The sequence below is a fragment of the Schistocerca americana genome, chromosome 10, assembly GCF_021461395.2.
Source record: "Schistocerca americana isolate TAMUIC-IGC-003095 chromosome 10, iqSchAmer2.1, whole genome shotgun sequence".
NCBI lineage: Eukaryota > Metazoa > Arthropoda > Insecta > Orthoptera > Acrididae > Schistocerca > Schistocerca americana.
Genome location: NC_060128.1, coordinates 81,113,945 through 81,128,502, shown reverse-complemented (window position 1 = coordinate 81,128,502; position 14,558 = coordinate 81,113,945). Strand labels below are relative to the sequence as shown.

Sequence of the window (14,558 nt, the reverse complement as noted above, 5' to 3'; positions counted from 1 at the left end):
ACTTCAGAAGAAGATGAAAAGTGTAGTATGTACACTCTTTAGCAGATTTCTTGCTCCATAAATGTTCTGCCAGTAAAACATATTCTTTGGTTCACATTTCCCATTTCCTATAACATTTTCTGTGCAATGGTTTCAATTTCAATTGTTCATAATCGTAATACCGAGGTATTTTGTTAAACTGACAACCTTTAAATTTGTGTTATTTATTGTGCCACTAAAATTTACCAGAATTTTTTAGTACTCATTTGGAGAAACTCATACTTCTGTTTGTTCAAGGTCAGTTGCCCCTTTGTGCACCATACAAATGTTGTTGCTGTTGTTGTTGTTGTTGTTGTGTTCTTCAGTCCTGAGACTGGTTTGATGCAGCTCTCCATGCTACTCTATACTGTGCAAGCTTCTTCATCTCCCAGTACCTACTGCAACGTACATCCTTCTGAATCTGCTTAGTGTATTCATCTCTTGATCTCCCTCTACGATTTTTACCCTCCACGCTGCCCTCCAGTACTAAATTGGTGATCCGTCGATGCCTCAGAACATGTCCTACCAAGCGGTCCCTTCTTCTAGTCAAGTTGTGCCACAAACTCCTCCCCAATTCTATTCAGTACCTCCTCATTAGTTATGTGATATACCCATCTAATCTTCAGCATTCTTCTGTAGCACCACATTTCGAAAGCTTCTATTCTCTTCTTGTCCAAACTAGTTATCGTCCATGTTTCACTTCCATACATGGCTATGCTCCATACAATTACTTTCAGAAATGACTTCCTGACACTTAAATCTATACTCGATGTTAACAAATTTCTCTTCTTCAGAAACGCTTTCCTTGCCATTGCCAGTCTACATTTTATATCCTCCCTACTTCGACCATCATCAGTTATTTTGCTCCCCAAATAGCAAAACTCCTTTACTACTTTTAAGTGTCTCATTCCCTAATCTAATTCCCTCAGCATCGCTCGAGTTAACTCGACTACATTCCATTATCCTCATTTTGCTTTTGTTGATGTTCATCATATATCCTCCGTTCAAGACACTGTCCATTCCCTTCAACTGCTCTTCCAAGTCCTTTGCTGCCTCTGACAGAATTACAATGTCATCGGCGAACCTCAAAGTTTTTATTTCTTCTCCATGGATTTTAATATCTACTCCGAATTTTTCTTTTGTTTCCTTTACTGCTTGCTCAATATACAGATTGAATAACATCGGGGAGAGGCTACAACCCTGTCTCACTCCCTTCCCAACCACTGCTTCCCTTTCATGCCCCTCTACTCTTATAACTGCCATCTGATTTCTGTACAAATTGTAAATAGCCTTTCGCTCCCTGTATTTTACCCCTGCCACCTTCAGAATTTGAAAGAGAGTATTCCAATCAACATTGACAAAAGCTTTCTCTAAGTCTACAAATGCTAGAAACATAGGTTTGCCTTTCCTTAATCTATTTTCTACGATAAGTTGTAGGGTCAGTATTGCCTCACGTGTTCCAACATTTCTACGGAATCCAAACTGATCTTCCCCGAGGTCGGCTTCTACCAATTTTTCCATTCATCTGTAAAGAATTTGCGTTAGTATTTTGCAGCTGTGACTTATTAAACTGATTGTTCGGTAATTTTCACATCTGTCAGCACCTGCTTTCTTTGGGACTGGTGTTATTATATTCTTCTTGAAGTCTGAGGGTATTTCGCCTGTCTCGTACATCTTGCTCACCGGATGGTAGAGTTTTGTCAGGACTGGCTCTCCCAAGGCTCTCAGTAGTTCTAATGGAATGTTGTCTACTCCTGGGGCCTTGTTTCGACTCAGGTCTTTCAGTGCTCTGTCAAACACCATACAAATATCTAACTCATTTTGTAATTTGTTTTGATCTCCTGACAACTTTACTAGATGGTAAATGATGCTTGACAGCATCATCTGCAAACAGTCATAAGAGGACTGGTCAGTTTGTTTCCTAAACCATTTATGTATATTAAGAACAGCTGGTTGGAAATTCCAGGTATAACTTCAGTTTCGTTAGGTGACTTCCCTTCAGTTACTACAAGCTGTGACCTTTCTGGCAGAAAATCTCACATCCAATTGAACAGCTGAGATGATGCACTGTAGGCCTTTAACTAGAACATTTGTGTATTGGGCTCACATTGCTGTTTTTTAGGCTGTTGGAGGCAAGTGCCCAAGTCTACCGGCAGAGGGCCGCCAAGCTCCTGCAGCACGGGGACGCAGCACACTACGTGAAGGCCGTCTCCGCCTTCCTCAGGGAGGAGACGGAACGAGCGCGCCGCCTCCTGCACCAGACATCCGTGTCGCGTTTCCGCCAGCGCTGCGAGCAGCACCTCGTTTCGGATCACCTGCAGTTTCTTCAGGTGCGCATTGTGTTCCAAATTATTAATTTAAAAAATTATAACCATTCCAGAGAGCAGTTTCTGTGTTCTTTCACTTAGCAATCTCTACGTGTCAAATACACTTCTGTTAATAGTAATAATAAATGAAGAACCATAATTTTCTCTTCTCCTCCTCAATATGACCATTTAATAACTGTGTGTAGTGTAAGTATCTTATTTATTTTTTGCTCTGTCTGTATTACTGAAGGCACAGTATGCATTCCCATATGCAAGTTGCCTGTATAACGGCTTCCAGGGGCAACAAAAATTTGGTTTTAAATATTTTGTGTAGTTATTCACAGAATTTAAAAATTTAAGATGCTGTCATAATCTACTCATCAAGAGATATCCTCTTATATTAAAAAATTTATCACAGACAGCCGACCGGAGTGGCCGAGCGGTTCTAGGCCCGACAGTCTAGAACTGCGCTACCGCTACGGTTGCAGGTTCGAATCCTGCTTCGGGCATGGATGTGTGTGATGTCCTTAGGTTAGTTAGGTTTAAGTAGTTCTTAGTTCTAGGGGACTGATGACCTCAGAAGTTAAGTCCCATAGTGCTCAGAGCCATTTGAACCATTTAACACAGACAAGGCAATGTAATTGACAATGCCAAATGACTGGACTTCATTCTTCCATTGTTTGAGAATGAGAGCACTTAGTGACTTATAACAAACTTCACATATAATTTCAAACCCTTAAAAAAACTTTTTCTCTCTAAAATGCTCCACAAAATGATGAAAGGAAAAAGAGCTTATCACTTACTAAATTTCTACTGTTCATGCAGTAAAACGACAGCGTCAGACATGTTGTTTTAATTTATTACTTCTTCACTATTAACTCAACTCTCAAAACAGTATTTACATGTATCACTGAATGTACCTGCAAAATTATATCATTGTGCAATACATAGTTCAGGAGATATGGTGTCATAAACATTGAAATTCATTAAAAATAGCTTTTGCTCAAAATGGAGCACAAATTATCTTGTTTACATCCATCCAGTGTTTCGTAATGATAGCATTTAGTAACTTTCAACGAACTTCAAGCATAATTTCGAATCCTTCTTAAAATTTTTCTTGCTTACATGCTTAAAGGCTACATTTAATACATTAACTCATTTGTATAAAGTAATGAGATGTTTTATAGGTGAGAATTTGATCCTTTAAAGCAGGGTTCTACAAACATTTTAGCGTATGGGCCACACTAGCTCTTCCATGAAGTCCCAAGGACCAAGTACCTGATTTACAGTAGTCTTTTTCTCTTGAGGCCTGATACCCTGGTACTTCCTGGGACTACTCTATACAATTCAGAAGCTTTTGTAATGCTTGCCACTGCGGCCAGTCTTCCTGAGCTGGTACTGCAGTAGTCATTTGCAGTGAACAGCTTATTGTTTGACCTTGAAATATGGCATCCCGGCTAAGACACAAGTTGAAAATATGATCACTATTTTTTATTTACTTAAATTTGCCATATTTCATGACAGTACCTTTTCCGTTAGACGTTTGCAAGGCGATATTAGTCTTGGCTTCAGTTGTCTAAGTATGATTCCACAATGCATCTATGTCAGCTGCAGAAATGATGTGGTTCAACTTGTTTCTCTCATTTTGGTGTTTCAAATACAGTTTTTTCAAATGTAGTTTCTTCTTTTTAGTTAATACAAAAATAATAGTAACATAATTCAAAATTATTTATGACTGCGACCTTCACATTGTTCTTCCATCAACACACACCAAGAGTTAGCTGCCGACTGACTATAGTCAGAGACGACTCCAGCGTCAAAGATGTTTTACACAACACACAAGCTTCCACTTGTAATCAGTCTCTTTGCTATTCTTCGATACATTTTCTAATAGTAATCAATGTGCTTTTACTCTCAAAAACAGAAGTAAATTAACATATAATAAGACAAATTATTATAAATTCTGACAAAAATATAAGAAAACATTTACAATTCGGTATCGACAAATACGGTAAAAAAAATAACATCTCCCAGATCCATTACAACTGCTCCCCAGGGCTTTTGTTGTTATGGACATATACAACACAATCCCGACCACACTCAGTGATGGATCTGTATTACACAATTAATACACTAATGATGCAGTCTGATAACCTCTTCCAAATTTGGACTCTTTGAATCTATGGACTTGTTACTGGCTGTTGTTGCAATGATACTTCCCCATCAATCCCATACACAAAAAAAATTCAAGTAAAGAAATTATTTGACCTGACAAATATACATGGTATAAAACATACATGAGAAATATTCTAACATACAGATTGAAAATAATAGGAAGGTAAAACTCATTTCATAGAATAAGATTTATTTATTTATTTTTATATTAATGTCAATTTCATTATGCTTACATATTGTAACAGTAAAAATGATACTGGACATATATAGTGTAGTGTTTTTTTTTTCTTTTGTATATTTTTTTTGCTTATGATTTTCTTTTAAAATTTTTTTTTACTCATGTTTTTTTTTTTACTCATGGTTTTTTTTTTCCTTATGATTTTCTTCTTTTAGTACAGCTAAAGATACATCAGTATTATCTAAATTTTTTGCAATTATTTATGTACACTTTCCTCTCTACTACAATATTACTACAAGTCACATTCTTGTGAAGAGTACTTTTGCTCCCCACAACATCAGTATAAACAACAATAAACTGCTCATATATCATGAGGCTTTATCTAAAATTGGTTTTGAAACTTATACCTTTGCATGCATGTCCTCAAATGCATGCCTTCATCCACAGGGAAGACTTAGCTTCCAAAAATTAGAAAAATTCAGAAATGCTCACTATGGAGACTTTTTTTTTTTTAAAGTAAAAATAAATCTTTCTCTCATTCTGTGTTACAACAGTGTTTTTTCATCAGTTTCAATTAACATGTGACTTCAAATTATTAATTTATACATGCAAATATACACACTTGGTTGTACAGGCAGTTTTTTTCTAACAAGCGTATTCCAGTGGAGGACTTTTGTTTTAGATGATAATAGGTTATTTAAATTTTGAAATTATGATTTCTGTTTATACAGTTTTAAAGAGACAACATTCCTGAGACCAAATAATTTCTTTGACTTAGGATACACCAAACGATAAGCATTAGGGTGTGGATTTTCTGTGACTTCAAAAGGCCCAATATAGATATCAAAGAATTTTTTAATTTCTGAAGTTAACATTTTTGATCTTTCATGAGATTTGACCAGAACAAGATCCCCAATTTTAAAAGTGGTTAATCTTACCCTATTGTTATGTCTTTTATTCCTCTTTTCCCCTTGTTTCCTCATAGTTTCCCTGACAATATCTTCTCTCTCTTGCATAGTTAAAGGTGTACATTTAGGAAATTCAGTAAGTTCTGATGTAAGATTTGGAGGTCTAATATTAAACATAATCTCATACGGTGAAAATCCTGTGGAACTATGTTGTAGGCTATTCATAATATCTTCAGAATTTCGAATGTGCTCAAACCAGGTTGGATGTTTATGGCTACAATAGGTTCTACAAAGTCTCCCAATTTCCCTCATATATCTTTCTGCAGGATTGGTGGACGGAGAATAAACAGATATAAGTATATGCTTCAATTTTGATCTTTCAATAAACTTTTTCCAAATTTTAGAGGTGAACTGTGAACCATTATCTGATAATATAGCTTTTGGTTTACCCACCTGTTCGAAATAATCTCTTTCAATTTTTATTATAATTTCATGGCTAGTAGCTTTTTTCACTGGATATAGTTTAATTAATTTTGAAAATACATCTACCATAACAAATATGTACCAGTGACCACCTTTACTCTTTGGTAACATTCCATATAAGTCCACTTCAATAAGATCTAAAGGTTTATCCGGAATAATGTTTTGCATCTCTCCACCACATCTTTGATTGCTCACTTTAACTCTCTGATATTTGTCACAGGTTGCCAATTCTTTTCTTACCTTCTTTCCAATATTGTAAAAATAAACATTTTCTTGTATCTTTTGAATGCACTTCTGTATCCCACAATGACCAAAACTTTCATGTATGTAAATGATCAGCTTATCAGCATCTGCCTCTGGCCAACAAAGTTTCCAATTATCAGAATCTACATCTGTTCTCCGAAATAAAATCCCCTTATGCAATTTGTAAAATTTATCAAGTTTCTCATACCCCTTCTTGCCTAAACATTCTTTGATTAATTTCCAACTCAGATCTAAATTTTGATTTTTTCTAATTTTGTTACACATAGCTCTAATTGTTTTTTCATTTTCCACCCCTTTCAAGTATCTAATTTTAAATTGCTTTTCCTCCTCTTGTTCAAAAATCTCCTTTTCTCCCCCAATTGGTAACCTTGAAAGTGAATCAGTTACTACATTCTCAGAACCTTTTATGTGTTTGATTTCAAAGTCAAACTGTTGCAGAAAAATTGCCCACCTGGTCAATCTACTGTGGTATAATTTGCACTCTTGTAAGTAACTCAAAGCTTTGTGATCCGAAAATACTATGGTTTTATGTCCAATAAGGTAAATTCTAAATTTTGTAAAAGCCCAATGAATTGCCAAAAGTTCCTTCTCTGTAACTGTATAATTTTTCTCATGCTTGAGCAACATTCTGCTTGCAAATGCTATGGTACAATGTATCTTAACTCCATTCTCTACTCTTTCTTGAAATAACTCTGCTCCAAGCCCATAATTACTGCTATCAGTGTTCAAACAAAATGGTAAATTAAAATCAGGTCTGTGTAATAAGTGTTGCTTCCTCAACTCTTGCTTAATTTTATCAAACTCTTCCTGACAACTTTTATCCCAAACCCAAACAGTGTTTTTCTTAAGTAATTGACTTAAACATGGTGCATTCAGACTCTGATCACTCATATGTTTTCGGTAATAACCGCATAACCCAAAGAACGACTTTAATTGTTTTTTAGTCTTAGGAATAGGAATTTCTGAAATTGCTTTAATTTTTTCTGGATCTGCCAAAATTCCCTTGTCTGTGACAACATGACCCAAAAATTTTAATTCAGAAACTGCAAATTTACATTTCTCTAATTTCAATGTCATCCCCCCCTTTGCTAAGTTTTTCACAAACTGACTTCAAAATCAAAAAATGTTCCTCCCAATTTTGCCCTGTAACCAAAATGTCATCTACATAAATCATCAGTTTAGACGCAAGTTCTTGCCCCAGTACATGATCCAAAGCTCTTATAAATTCGGAAACAGAAGAATTTAACCCAAATGGCACAACACAATATTGGTAACTCTTACCATTGTACAAGAAAGCAGTATATTTTCTAGAATTAACCGAAAGTGGTACCTGATGAAAACCCGAAGTTAGATCCAAACTTGACATATATTTTATATCTGTAAATTTATAGAGTAACTCGTCAATATTTTCAGGATGGTCTGTCTGTCTGAACAAAATTTAGTTTAAGTGTCTAGAGTCCAAAACCAATCTTACTCCACCATCTTTTTTCGAAACTACTACTAGAGGATTATTATATGCACTGATACTCCTTTCTATTATATTACATCCTTCCATCTTTTTCAGCTCTTTCTCAACAGCAGGTCTTTTTGATATTGCAATACTGTATGGTTTTATGAAAAATGGTTCATGAGGTTTTACCTGAAGCTCACACTGATAACCCTTTACCCTTCCAGGTATGTCACTGAAAACATCACTATATTCCCACAGCAGATTTTCTAACTGTTGTTTTTGCTCCCCAGATAAATTTAGCGTTTCTGAAATTTTCAAATTTACTAAATTCCCAAATTCAACTTCATCAGTATCAAATCTATGAGTTTCAATATTCTCCAATCTATTTTCTTTTAGTAAATTGATACTGTCAAAATTTCCATTACTCTGATCACCAAGTGTGTTCACAAAATTTGTCTGAATGTATTCCCTTTCACTAGTTTCTATCAAAAGTTTTCTTCCAACCCAATCAAATGCTGTGTTTACTTTTACTATCCAATTCGTACCCAAAAGAAAATCCTCATTAAATTCCTGAATTACAAAACATCCATGTGTGAACAACTTGCCTTCAATTAAAAATGTCACTAAAGCCTGGCTTTTTACCAATTTACTGCTCTTCCCAGTAGCACCTTTTATCTTTACCCCAACAACTGGCATTTCAACATAATCTTTCCCCACTTTCAATTTCTTGCTTAACCTTTCAGATATCCCCGAGATCTCACTTCCTGTATCAATTAAACATTTATCAATCCATGACCCAATTTGAACGTTTATATAAGGACTGCAAAATTGATCACTTTTCTCAGAACCTGTATCCTCATGTAATAAATCACTTTCAATTTCCCCAAACCTATACTTATCAGAATCATATGGTATATCATTACATGTATTATTTGTCACAGTTATAAAATTTGCACAAGACACAAAATTGTCATGAGTACTCTCTATTATCTCAAATAGCCAAGAATTTTCATCCAAATCACATTGTATACTATTGAAGTACTTATCCTTCAGCTTTTCAAAAATAAAATATCTCATCTTTTTCCACCACTCAGGACATACAGTTTCACATACATTAATAAGCATCTTTCTAAAGTTCTTGTCAAAAGAAATAGTTTCACTGTTCAGCCATATATTCATAAGAAATGTGTGTGTATCATTAGTTTCTGTAAAAGTTTCACTTAGGTTAGAAGTTATACACGTGTCATCGTTATTTGTGTAGTCAGATTCTTTACCAACATCAAAATTCACACTTTCACATACATCCAGCTTGTGAGCTTTATTCATCCTGGTAACATCCCTGGGAATTTCTATAATATTCTCACTATTTAATCCATTTTCAACCATGTGTATACCCAACTCCCTATTTAAACTAATGAAATACCTTTCTTCAACATCATCATCAATACCATTACCATCATTATCAACAACATCATTATCATTACACATATTCAGGTCATACACATTCAAATTATCCCCCAAAATATTATTTCCCCTTTCTAAAGTTACCAGATCCCTTTCACCAACATTTTCATTCTCACAGCATGCATTCTCTCTTTCATTCACACACATCTCTGAACTACTACAAATTACATCATCTGACAAAGTGTTGTTCTTTTCTGCCCAAGTGTTATACTCTGTTAAATTAAATGAATCACAATTACTTTTATCTACTGTATGTTCTTGTGTACTGAAAATGTTATCTTTATCATCATTATTTTCCTCTTGAAATTTCTTCAATAAGTAACAACTAATGACCTCATGTGATAGCTTAGGTTTGGAACTGTCCTGTTTGGGTTTATGATAGTCACATCCATTGGTCTTTTCATCATGCTCACCTTCTGCCTCAACCTTGCGGACCTTCAAGGGGGTGTCTACTCGTTTTTTATTTCCGGTTCCTGTTTGAACTGCTGATTGTGGTTCTGCCAATGTCTCTGATCAACATTTCTGATCCCATTCCTATGCCAAACATTACCTGATTGTTGGTAGTTTCTATTGTACTGACCTCTATCAAAATTTCTGTGATTTTGATCCCTAAAGTGTTCTCTATTTTGTTGATTATTAACGCAAAAATATTGTTCTTGTTTTGGATAAAAATTATGGTCCTTCTTTTCAAAATTGTTATATCCCCCTGAATTTTGACTGACACCATGATAATTGTTTTGTTCCCTTTTTTGAAAGTTATCATTTCCCCAATTTTGACCATTACCTTTCTGAGTAAACCCACTGTGTGTTCTTGTTGTTACCCTATCCAACTTTTGAATATAATTGAGAAACTGCTCTACATTACTATCAGGACAATGAACTAAACTCAACTGCATTGCTGATGGCAATCTTCTCTTTGAGGTATCAATTTTGATCAAGTCATCCAAAGGTTTTGTTAAATGAATAAGTTTTTGAAGTTCACTTTTGCAAAATTGTTTCATGTTCCCATCTGATTCTCTATAGTTTCGCCCATTCAGAAATTCACTTTTGATTCTAGTTTGTTTAAGATCATCCAAAAATTTTTCCAGAAATTTTGATTCAAATTCTGAAAAGGTCATCCCCAAAGTTACAATCTGGTTTGCCCAAGTCAAAGCTTCCCCTTCCAAGAATTTTTTCACAAATTTAATTTTTATTTCATCTGGTGAGTGAGGTAAAAAACAATCCTTACAATACTGCATAAAATCAACGGGACGTAAGGGTCCATCTACCGAAAAGTGCTTCACTGGAATATTAGATACAAGATTACATGTGTTGACATTGTAATTTTTGCTTTGAAATTCAATGTCAAAACTTTCAATTTTTTCGCTAAGTTCTTTGACAGATTTTTTGTTTTCAAAATCATTGCATTCTACTTTTTCTTCTAGAGTAACCAAACGATTGTCAGTTTTTTGTTCTACATTTTTTACTAAAACTTTTGTATTCTCATCCAAATTTTTAATTTCCCCTTTCATCTCATTAAAATCAATTAAATTTCTTTCCCTATCTACCAGTAACTCATTTCTTACAGTATTAATTTCACCGCTCAATTTAGCATCAATTTCATTTACTTTTGCTTCCACAGATTCAATTTTTTCCTCAACACTGCCAACTCTGTTCGAAAGCTCACCCACTTGGGTATTGATTGCTTGGACTTGCAACAAAATGTTATCAATTTTTTCATCCCAGTAAGTCTTATTGTCGTCAACTGATTGTTTAATTTCTTTCGTGAAATTTACAAGAAAACTTTTTAAATCAAATTGATCGGTTCTTTCCGTTTTATTTGACCTGTCCTGATGTTCGATGTCTATTAAATTACTACTTTCTACTTTAGGCACAATACTCTCGAAAATCTCATAAGTCATTGTGAAGAACAAAAATTTATACACAAAAATACAAAACAAGATAAAAATATTGTTTTAACAAAATACGAGGGTTTCGTGACTTATCTGGAACACTCTTCTACTGTTGCGAAACCACATTTTCCATCCATGTGATTGTTGACCAAAATTCTTGAAGTATTTTCTTCTGTCGAAAATTATATTTTTTGCCGAAACATTTCTTCTCCAAAACTTTTACTTCCCGATGAACACAAACACTGTAACACACATTCTGAAGAAACTGGTATTAACACACAAAAACTTTCTTCCTCGTAGCACTGTTGAAGATCTCTTGAACACAATATCCCAGCTACAGTCCCCAGTTGAAATATGGCATCCCGGCTAAGACACAATTTGAAAATATGATCACAATTTTTTATTTACTTAAATTTGCCATATTTCGTGACAGTACCTTTTCCGTTAGACGTTTGCAAGGCGATATTAGTCTTGGCTTCAGTTGTCTAAGTATGATTCCACAATGCATCTATGTCAGCTGCAGAAATGACGTAGTTCAACGTGTTTCTCTCATTTTGGTGATTCAAATACAGTTTCTTCAAATGTAGTTTCTTCTTTTTAGTTAATACAAAAATAATAGTAACATAATTCAAAATTATTTATGACTGCGACCTTCACATTGTTCTTCCGTCAACACACACCAAGAGTTAGCTGCCGACTGACTATAGTCAAAGACGACTCCAGCATCAAAGATGTTTTACACAACACACAAGCTTCCACTTGTAATCAGTCTCTTTGCTATTCTTCGATACATTTTCTAATAGTAATCAATATGCTTTTACTCTCAAAAACAGAAGTAAATTAACATATAATAAGACAAATTATAATAAATTCTGACAAAAATATAAGAAAACATTTACAATTCGGTATCGACAAATACGGTAAAAAAAATAACATCTCCCAGATCCATTACAACCTTGAGCTGTGGGCTTGATTTAATTTTATATACTTTGCTACAAATAAATATCCTGCATGAAAATTATTGTAATGCACTTTCACAAAACCTTGTTACTTCGGTACATCAATTAACATCACAGCAATTAGTCTGAACACAGTGCAAGCTGCTATGGTATCAGCACTGTGCAATATTTGCTACCTCTGTTCTCCCTCCGGTCACCATATGCACGACGAAAGAAAACTTGGACCGACCAACATTCTGTAATGTTGAAGTATGCACAAATCTCGAGTAGAAGGTGATCGAGATATCTGTGGCACCGGGGGCGGGGGTGGACTCCCATCCGCAATTTCTGTTGGCACTTACGGGCAAGTGCCCATGTTATTTCATTGCTATGATGTTAGCCACAGTGCATGCTGCACTTTACATACCGTTATAACTACTTCTGACAATGTGAAATGTGTAGTGGTAGCGTCTTAACGAAGTGTAGAGAAATGTGGGGCAGTACTGTAGCACCATCTTGTGGGCAACATGTATGATCTGAAAAGCAAAATATAATGGAAGTAGTGTGATTTGTGACTACAGTTCCTTAGTGAAAATACAGCGTATGTAACAACGAGTATTTAATTTAATTAAAATTGCATTAAAGATTAATCCAGTGTAATTCTGTACTCAGGATCCAGTTCTTTAGACAGCTTTGGAAATGGATTGATTTGCAATTTAGCAATTTTTGTAGAGATAAGTGGCTATAACTATTTAATGCATATCTGTAGATCAACAAGAGGTACAGAGAAATTAAAAAAAAGATTCAAAATTTTGTACATTATGCTAGTACAGTGAATCTAAAGCTGGTGCATGGGCAATGATGCGTGGGTGAAAAGTTCCGTGTCATAAGTGAAAATGTCAGATCCTGTGCGGAAGGCACTCTGTGTGTCAACAATTGTAGTTTTGTCATCACATTACAGGAAAGATTTTGTCACATACAATTGAGCCCATCCGAATGTTGACAACTTTTGTGGCTGGCATAAGCAGTTTGTGCAGAGGAAAAAAATACTAGCTGGCCCTGTGTACAGGGTACAAAACATTGAAACAATTTTTTTTTTGTCGGATCGTAGTCCACAGAAACCAATGTACAATTTCATTAGGGAGTTACAGATAAATGGGCATGGTCTCAAACAAAAACTGAAAGGGAATCCATATGTAACTCAAATTTTATAGAAATCGAAACAGTAAGTCTACGTCGAATGTCTTATCCCCCTGCGGGTTTGGGGGTAAGAATAGGCCCGCGGTATTTCTGCCTGTCGTAAGAGGTAACTAAAAGGAATCTCAAACGTTTCGGCCTTAATGTGATGGTCCCCTAAGGGGTTTGACCACTACCTTTCAAAATTTTCTGTTAGTGCGTACCATTTGGGGAAGGACGCCGTACGTGGTGTATTCTATATCCATCTTGCCCTAAGATCTGGCACACCCAATATTGTCATGGAGTTAGCCTTACACCGTGCTTCCAGTCACATCAGCTGCTGTGTGTTCCGGGCAGCATACATGCCCTCTATTATGAACTTCCATCTTTGCCCTCCTGACACATATGGATATTCGACACCCGACATCCAGCACGGTAGCCAGTCCGTTGTGGCGGGGTCGTCATGTACCCTCTTGGTGGTAGCCCCCTGACTACACAGGGATCGCACTGCTGATGCCTGAGCTGCTACCTCCCCACGTATGTCGAGGAGTAGATACCTATCTCTCTGGGGCATCGGGACTCCCAGCAAAGGCCATCCTGCCAGGTGGTCTTTGCTGTGGCTGAGTGGCGCCCGTGGGGAGAGCCCCTGGTTGGAGTGGGTGGCATCAGGGCGGATGACCCGCAATGAAGCGTGGTACATCATCCCTCGCTGGTGGGCCTCCACCAACAGTCTCTAAGCGATCGAGGTCTAACCTCAATGGCAAGCAATTCAATCCAAGATCATTTCCCTCCCTAGCCACTCCATGGGAGGAACACATGGCTAAAGACAGCAGTGGAGATTATTCACCCCGGTACCTTGTCTGTACGCGGGTCGATGGTGAATCTTTTATGCAAACTAAGCCTCAGTTTTTTGTGGAGCATTTAGAGGAGAAGTTCGGGGAGGTGGAGGGCTTGTCCAAAATGCGCTCTGGGTCGGTTCTCATCAAAACAGCATCCTCTGCCCAGTCACGGAGGTTGCTCACTTGTGACAAGTTGGGGGATGTTTCCGTCACCATCACTCCCCATAAAAGTTTGAACATGGTCCAGGGCATTATATTCCACAGGGATCTTGTTCTGCAGTCCGACGATGAACTACGCGCCAACCTAGAACGACGAGGTGTTCACTTCGTCCGGGGCGTCCATCGGGGTCCGAGGGATAATCAGGTAGCCACCGCTGCCTTCATCTTGGCCTTTGAGGGTGATGTCTTACCCAAAAAGGTTAAGGTGATGGTTTACCGTTGTGATGTGAAGCCATATATCCCTCCTC

At 36.5% G+C, this 14,558-nt stretch overlaps 1 protein-coding gene across 2 annotated transcripts in view; it reads left to right on the top strand.

Moving 5' to 3' along the window:
* The window catches only part of LOC124552486 (cullin-2-like), a 155,310-nt gene that overhangs the window by 62,169 nt on the left and 78,583 nt on the right, over positions 1 to 14,558 (top strand). For both annotated transcript variants that reach the window (XM_047126766.1, XM_047126767.1), the window contains one exon: positions 2,141 to 2,348. In XM_047126766.1, the coding sequence (XP_046982722.1) occupies positions 2,141 to 2,348 (208 nt within the window). The remainder of the gene's footprint in view (positions 1 to 2,140; positions 2,349 to 14,558) is intronic.